The 8,688-nt window shown below is 41.8% G+C and overlaps 1 protein-coding gene across 2 annotated transcripts in view; it reads right to left on the reverse strand.

Annotated features, from left to right (window-relative positions):
• The window catches only part of MMS19 (MMS19 cytosolic iron-sulfur assembly component), a 209,237-nt gene extending 203,353 nt beyond the window's left edge, over positions 1 to 5,884 (reverse strand). For both annotated transcript variants that reach the window (XM_075348390.1, XM_075348389.1), the window contains exon 1: positions 5,747 to 5,884. In XM_075348390.1, the coding sequence (XP_075204505.1) occupies positions 5,747 to 5,834 (88 nt within the window). In that variant the 5' untranslated portion in view covers positions 5,835 to 5,884. The remainder of the gene's footprint in view (positions 1 to 5,746) is intronic.
• Positions 5,885 to 8,688: the final 2,804 nt, after the last annotated feature.

Below are 8,688 nucleotides of genomic sequence, written 5' to 3' on the forward strand. Positions count from 1 at the left end.
ATTGTATACATATATATGACCTGTCTGCCCCTAATGTTTAGTCCCATATTATGGCAAACGCCCGCAGACATGGATTTATCCATAGAAACTATTAATTTAAAAAAGAAGTTATCAGTAAATTAACTATTGCCTAAATCAGGTGCTTGTGATGCATGTATTTTAGGAAGACTTTTCAGCAGGATCATTATCATCAGAGGCAGGGTTGCAATGACTGGTAACAACTCTATACACAACTGATAATCCATTAAGAATAAATAAAATAAATCTTTATTTTTATATAGCGCTAACATATTCCACAGCACTTTACATACATCAGGAACACTGTCCCCATTGGGGCTCACAATCTAGAGTCCCTATCTGTATGTCTTTGGAGTGTGGGAGGAAACCGGAGAACCCGGAGGAAACCCACGCAAACACGGGGAGAACATACAAACTCCTTGCAGATGGTGTCCTTGGTGGGATTCGAACCCAGGACCCCAGCGCTGCAAGACTGCAGTGCTAACCACTGAGCCACCGTGCCGCCCCTATTATGAATGGTGGATCCTGTGTCATCCGCTGTGTTCTAATTGTGCAGGAAGAGAAGGAGGTGAGCTCTGACAATCCATTGTGAGTGGTGGATCCTGTGTTATGCCACAGCTCACCTCCTCTCATCCTGTACCATGACTGATAATACAGGATCCACCATTCACAATCGGTGATGTCACAGCCCACCTCCTGCCCTCACAATGACATTTGCACATGCTATTAGGTGCTTCAGTAAAGTCATGGCCAAAAGTTTTGAGAATGATACAAATATTAATTTTTACAAAGTCTACTGCTTATGTTTTTCTAATGGCAATTTACATATACTCCAGAATGTCATAAAGAGTGATCAGCTTAACAGCAATTACTTGTAAAGTCAATATTGGCTAAGAAAACGAACTTTAACCTCCAAAACACATTTCAACATCATTGCATTCCTGCCTTAAAAGGAGCAGCTAACATTGTTTTAGTGATTGTTCCATTAACACAGGTGTGGGTGTTGAGGACAGGGCTGGCGATCAGTCATGATTAAGTAAGAATGACACCACTGGACACTTTAAAAAGAGGCTGGTGCTTGGTATCATTGTTTCTCTTCAGTTAACCATGGTTATCTCTAAAGAAACACGTGCAGCCATCATTGCTCTGCACAAAAATGGCCTAACAGGGAGGAGTATCACAGCTACAAGGATTGCACCTCAGTCAACAATCTATCGCATCATCAAGAACTTCAAGGAGAGAGCTTCCATTGTTGCCAAAAAGGCTCCAGGGCGCCCAAGAAGGACCAGCAAACACCAGGACCGTATCTTAAAACTGTTTCAGCTGCGGGATGGGACTACCAGCAGTGCCAAGCAGGCTCAGCAATGGCAGCAGGCTGGTGTGAGTGCTTCTGCACGCACTGTGAGGCGGAGACTCTTTGAGCAAGGCCTGGTTTCAAGGAGGGCAGCAAAGAAGCCACTTCTCTCCAGAAAAAACATCAGGGACTGACTGATATTCTGCAAAAGGTACAGGGAGTGGACTGCTGAGGACTGGGGTAAAGTAATTTTCTCAGATGAATCCCCTTTTCAATTGTTTGGGAAATCTGGAAAACAGCTTATTAGGAGAAGAAGAGGTGAGCGCTACCACCAGTCTTGTCTCATGCCAACTGTTAAGCATCCGGAAACCATTCATGTGTGGGGTTGCTTCTCAGCCAAGGGAATCGCACCACTCACAGTCTTGCCTAAAAACACAGCCATGAATAAAGAATGGTACCAGAATGTCCTCCAAGAGCAACCTCTCCCACCTGTCCAAGAGCAGTTTGGCGCCCAACAATGCCTTCTCCAGCATGATGGAGCACCTTGCCATAAAGCAAAGGGGATCACTAAATGGCTCATGGAACAAAACATAGAGATTTTGGGTCCATGGCCTGGAAACTCCCCAGATCTTAATCCCATTGACAACTTGTGGGCAATCATCAAGAGACGGGTGGACAAACAAAAACCAACAAATTCTGGCAAAATGCAAGCATTGCTTATGCAAGAATGGACAGCGATCAGTCAGGATTTGCTCCAGAAGTTGATTGAGAGCATGCCAGGGAGAATTGCAGAGGTCCTGAAGAAGAAGGGGCAACACTGCAAATATTGACTTGCAGCATTAACTCATTCTAACTGTCAATAGAACCTTTTGCTACTCATAATATGATTGCAATTATATTTCTGTATGTGATGTAAACATCAGACAAACAAATAAAAACCAGAGGGCAACAGATCATGTGAAAATATAACTTTGGTGTCATTCTCAAAACTTTTGTCCATGACTGTACAAAACATATACGGTAGTCAGTCTGCTCATTGCTGCTAATTAACAACAAAGGTCTGAAAACAATATTCACTGTTAATAAAATTCAAAACAACATTTGAGGAGCAAGGATTGTCCACAAAAAAACAGTGATTTCAATAAGTTTTATTTTTGAAATAATTCATAAAAATATGCATATAAATATTAAAATCAGTAATAATAATAGTAATGATGCTTCAACAAGAGGGACGATATGTAAGCAGAAAATAAAAAATTAATGACTATAAGACGTGCACCAAAGTATATATAAAGCCGTACTGTCTATCAAATTTAAGTTAAATCACATAAAACAGTATATTCCAAATTTTCATGTAAAAAATAAGTATTCCTCTTAAAACCCTCATACATTCAATAAAAGGGAATAATTATTTTTTTTGGTGGATTAATTTATTAAATTTTACAAGTCAGTAAATGAGATACATAAACATGTGACCCTATAAAGATTGATAATAATAAGATTCAAGGTAAGAAAAATGTGCATGAATCATGTAAAAATTCTAAACATGCAAAGTGCATAAACTTGTATACTCAAAAAATTGATACAAAATGTAATATAAAAGTGAACCAAAATTAAATCAAAAATCTAGGTAAAAACAAAGTGCAATGTGCAAAGTGCTAATTTATAAATAAAGCCACATGGAAATGTAACCTAAAACCTAATTCAGTATAAATCTGTGAATAAAAATGCAATAAAGACCAGAGGGTCTTAGTGTACAAATTATAATATACAGACTTGAAAAATAAATTACATGAGAAATCGCAGGAGAAGCAGATCAGCCAAAAATCCCATAAAAATATTTAAGTCAAAAATCAAATGGTCTCAATTAAGGACACAGAGCAGAATAAGAAGAGATGTTCAGCTGTATATCACACAGATATATTTGGCTGAAAAGAACAAGGTGCCAAGGGGTATCACGTTCACATATATAAATAAAAACTGTCAATTCTAAAATCTCTAGTGCAGATAATATGGCACAGCATTAATCCACTCAGCCAAACATATCAGAATTAATGAGCTAAACCAGGTAAGGTGCTAATGTGCTTACAAGTGCATATACATATACAAGCTATCAGCTCAATGAGTCACAATAGAGGTAAGATCTCTAGTACGAAAGAACGGCGAAACACAGCACCATGTTCAGCAATTCAGCTGAATGTAACAAGGTTAATTGACTAGAGGATAAAGTGCTACCATGCTTCTAAATGCAAATACATATACAAGCTGTCAGCTCCAGAATCATAAATAAGGATAAACCGCAAAATACGGCAAAATGTTTAAGAAAAAAGTGCTAACGTGCTTAAAGTAACGTTTGATAATTACCAAAAGTGCGTGTGCTATATCGTCCCTCTACCCCGACGTACGTTTCCAGTATTCTTCCTCAGGGGGCGTATGAGAGTTTTAAGAGGAATACTTATTTTTTACATGAAAATTTGGAATATACTGTTTTATGTGATTTAACTTAAATTTGATAGACAGTACGGCTTTATATATACTTTGTTGCACGTCTTATAGTCATTAATTTTTTATTTTCTGCTTACATATCGTCCCTCTTGTTGAAGCATCATTACTATTATTATTACTGATTTTAATATTTATATGCATATTTTTATGAATTATTTCAAAAATAAAACTTATTGAAATCACTGTTTTTTTGTGGACAATCATTGCTGCTAATGTACATGTTGCCTGAGACAACAGGATTTCTATTGTTAAAAAAAAAAAAAAAAAAAAAGCCAAAACTGTGCACTGCAGTGACTAAACTCACAAGTGTCAGGATTCAGGAGAATGGAGCAAGTGTGAGATTCTTATGGCACCAAGCCCCATAGAGAATTAACAGAGCAGTGGTTTCTGCCGCTCCATTCTAACAGGGATCAAATTTCCCTTCCTGCAGGTTCTACCAATAGGACCCACACCTCCAAGGACGTTATCACTGAAAGGATGGATAAGTGACCACTGGTCTTCAAAGCACAATCCCTTAAAAGATAAATACTTTATAAAAATTAAAAAAAAAAAAAAAAACATAACAAATAGAGGGACAATCACCTCCGGTGTTTGGCACCAGAAGCAATGTCTGCATTGTGCGGATTTCAGCAGCAGCAGGAGAGGAGCGCTGGAAAGCAAACAACTGGTGAGTGGAACGGAGAGCTGGGAAAGAAACAGCCGACGGGCGCGACGGAGAGCTGGAAAAGAAACAGCCGACGGGCGCGACGGAGAGCTGGAAAAGAAACAGCCGACGGGCGCGACGGAGAGCTGGAAAAGAAACAGCCGACGGGCGCGACGGAGAGCTGGGAAAGAAACAGCCGACGGGCGCGACGGAGAGCTGGGAAAGAAACAGCCGACGGGCGCGACTGAGAGCTGGGAAAGAAACAGCCGACGGGCGCGACTGAGAGCTGGGAAAGAAACAGCCGACGGGCGCGACGGAGAGCTGGGAAAGAAACAGCCGACGGGCGCGACGGAGAGCTGGGAAAGAAACAGCCGACGGGCGCGACGGAGAGCTGGGAAAGAAACAGCCGACGGGTGCGACGGAGAGCTGGGAAAGAAACAGCCGACGGGCCGCAACGGAGAGCTGGGAAAGAAACAGCCGACGGGCCGCAACGGAGAGCTGGGAAAGAAACAGCCGACGGGCCGTAACGGAGAGCTGGGAAAGAAACAGCCGACGGGCCGCAACGGAGAGCTGGGAAAGAAACAGCCGACGGGCCGCAACGGAGAGCTGGGAAAGAAACAGCCGACGGGCCGCAACGGAGAGCTGGGAAAGAAACAGCCGACGGGCCGCAACGGAGAGCTGGGAAAGAAACAGCCGACGGGCCACAACGGAGAGCTGGGAAAGAAACAGCCGACGGGCCGCAATGGAGAGCTGGGAAAGAAACAGCCGATGGGCGCAACGGAGAGCTGGGAAAGAAACAGCCGATGGGCGCAACGGAGAGCTGGGAAAGAAACAGCCGACGGGCCACAACGGAGAGCTGGGAAAGAAACAGCCGACGGGCGCGACGGAGAGCTGGGAAAGAAACAGCCGATGGCCGGAGTAGGGCTGTGTAGTATATAGACGTAATGGATGTCATCCACCAGCTATTCCAAAAATGACAACTTCTGACATGGAAATGCTGAGAGTTATAGTCTTATAATAGTCAGCTGCAGTTAAAATATTAATGTTCTAGTTATAGGAGGGAAAAAAAACAAAACACAACACCAGTTTCCATTCACTGACAACAAGCAAAGATCTTACAAATGGATTAAAAAAAAAGATAAAGTATATGAAAAAGTTGCATAACTTTACATTGTACAATAGTGAAACTTTATTTATAAATAACAAGGACATTTCAGTTGCATTACATAGAAATAGCATGAAGTTTGCAAAGGGCATGGAGCAGTCACAGACCGCACGGATCCTACCTGAGGCCACCTCCGCCGCCGCACTGTCCTGCTGCCCCGACACGAACTCTTCCAGCAGCCCCGACAGCGAGTCCTGCGCCCCAGCCATCACACTGCAGCCATAAAGCAGGGGCAAGAAGCTGCCGCTCAACTGCGCCTGCGCAGGCAGCACGCATCACGTGACCGAACACGCCGCGATCTGCTGTCACTAGAGAACAGCTGAGTGACTCACAGTTCTGTCTCTACTCCGGAAACTCTAGCCTCCAGGAGTACGGCGCTAAGGTAGGCTACAGAAAAATGGCCGCTCATGTGTAGTCATATCAGGTAGAAGTGCGGACGGTTTATAATGAACCAAAACAACTGTATCACGTGATTCAAAAGTAAAAACTTTATTGATTGTACTTTTTTAACCCCCACTGTGTTGTGAATGACTTATATGTTATTGTAGCTCATTTCACTCATGTAGTGTATTCCTGTAATGTTCTAACATTTACATTTCAGCTCTACATTAGCGATATGTATCATATTCCTTAGGCGGGGTTGGGTGGTGCTAAAGTGACCCTAGTAGGTTATGGCGTAATGTGAAGGGCTGTCCAAGAGCAAGCGGCTACCCACTAACATTGCCTGCCAACCTGGTGTGCGCTAGTCCTCGCGACTGCAAGGCAACAACCCTCCATAAGCCCCCGTCCTTCCAGTGGCTACAAACGTGCACAATTTTGATCACATTATGTCAATGCTTCATCAAAGGTTTGACCCCCTGATCCACTTATGTCACTTACCTCTTGTGCAGGGCATTGCATTACCTTAGGTATCCATGGTTACGACCATGCATATAGTCACAGGTAGTTGCTCGTGGTTGTGAACGAAATACACTGCTTCTATGCCTCTTGGACCTCAAATTAATATGATTTATTTTACAAGCACTGGGGAAATTATTGCAGCACACATATGCTTTGTGGTGTACTGAACGTTTCTGGTTTATTACATCATGTGACCAGGTTATATAGTACCTCAAACAAAGAAAAACTCCTATGAACTATGCACCAATAAGAGAAGTAAGGGCATGAATGAAAATGTGAAACTTCCCCACACATCAGTGTTAGCTGAACCCTATGACATCATTCAGTTATAAGACAAGTTGGTTTCTTTAAGATTAAAAAAAAGATTCTATTCTCTCACATGGTCATAACCATGGATCCCTAAGGCCCTGCAATGACTTGAACATGAGGTAAGAGAACTATACTACATTTCTAATTGTAGGTATTTGATAATAATAATATTATTATAATTATTATTATTACACCTACTACATATTGGGATAGGATCTTGAAGATGGTAATAGCCCTTTAACTCCACACAGTTAGGCCATGTGCACACAGAGCTTTGTTGAGTTGATCAAAAACGATGAGTTTTGTAGTGGAAACCTCTTCAGCAAATGCTCTCTTTGGGGCAGATTTTGTAGACATTTTTGATCCTCTGAAAAAGTTGTTTTTTGTTTTTTTTGCAGCCTTCTGATTGGACAATGACTAGTTTGGAGTGTTTTCCATCAGGAGATGCTTCATAGATGTGACATGCATTTTCTTTTCTTCCAACAGGCATTTTTCAAAGCTTGAAGCATCAGAAGATCACTCAAAAGACCGAACATATGAACCGCAAAGTGATTTTACAATCAAAATGATCAGAAAGAGGCTTTCAAGTGTTTTTGAACAATTTTTCAGGCATTTATTTGGAGCTGACCCTCTCCAAAGAATTGAAAAAAAGTCAGTGTAAGTGTACTTCCAGGGTACTATGTGCCTAAGGTTTAAATTCAGACATTCATGAAACACAGTCCAAGTACGAGCTGTGATGCACTGACCGCCTGCGGGTCTCCTGACACAAACTCAACAGCTTTATAAGGAAAATGTGAGGCCTCTGAGTTCAAGTAAAAGAGAGCCTGTCCTATCTGTCTGGACACCGCAGTCCATATTTGGACACGGATGTCCGAATTCAGCCAAACTCAAATTTGCCAACTGTCTTGAAATGTCCAGCAGACACCCAGTAAAAGAAAAGGGGAAAAAAAACTAGACTTCCAGAAGTGTTGGCAAAAAATCCAACTGCTTCAAAGCCTCCCCAAACCTCCAAAATGTTTCTTTTGCAAAGAATTGCAGGGTGTGGAGCACCACACAGGCAAATAACAGGCTTCAGTTAGGCACATAGCTTTGAAAAAAAATAAAAAATCTGAAAATGATAGCATTTTTTTTTTTTTAGATGTACACCTCTGTTTTCCATGGGATATTTGCACTGATTTCCAGCTATTAACAGCTATTAGTTGCAGAATGAAAAAGCTAGCCATCTTACCATCAGTAACACACCGCTCACCCATCAGGGATCCAGCTGGACATTCCCAGATTTAGGAAACTGTCTTGTTGTGCATAGAAGTTGGCAGCATGCTCTGTTTTAAATGATATTAATATTGGCTCCCTGCTCCATAATGCAGCCTGAGTGTGCTCCTCTGCACTACCTGAGGGGTTATAATAATGTATAAGAGGCACTGTAGGGGATTTCTAATGTATAAAGGGCACTGTGAGTCATCATAATATATGGGAGGCACTGTAGGGGCTTTGTAATGTTTAAGGGACATTGTAGGGACTTTGTACTGTTTAAGGGGCACTGTGGGGCCTAATAATATATGAGAGGCACTGTGGAGACAATGTTTGAGAGGTAGTTAAGGGGCTTTGTAATCTATGATGGGCACTGTGGGGCATCATAATATATGAGAGGCACTGTAGGGGCTTTCTAATATTTAAATGGCTCTCTATATCATTGTAATGTTTAAGGGGCACAATAGGGGCTTTATAATATTTAAGGAGCACTGTAAGGGCTTTGTAATGTTTAAAGGGCTCTGTAGGGGCTTTGCAATGTTTAGTGGCTCTATGCGTCTTTGTAATGTTTAAGGGGCTCTGTGGGGCTTTATAATATATGAA

Source organism: Anomaloglossus baeobatrachus, chromosome 5 (assembly GCF_048569485.1).
Source record: "Anomaloglossus baeobatrachus isolate aAnoBae1 chromosome 5, aAnoBae1.hap1, whole genome shotgun sequence".
NCBI classification, from domain to species: Eukaryota; Metazoa; Chordata; class Amphibia; order Anura; family Aromobatidae; genus Anomaloglossus; species Anomaloglossus baeobatrachus.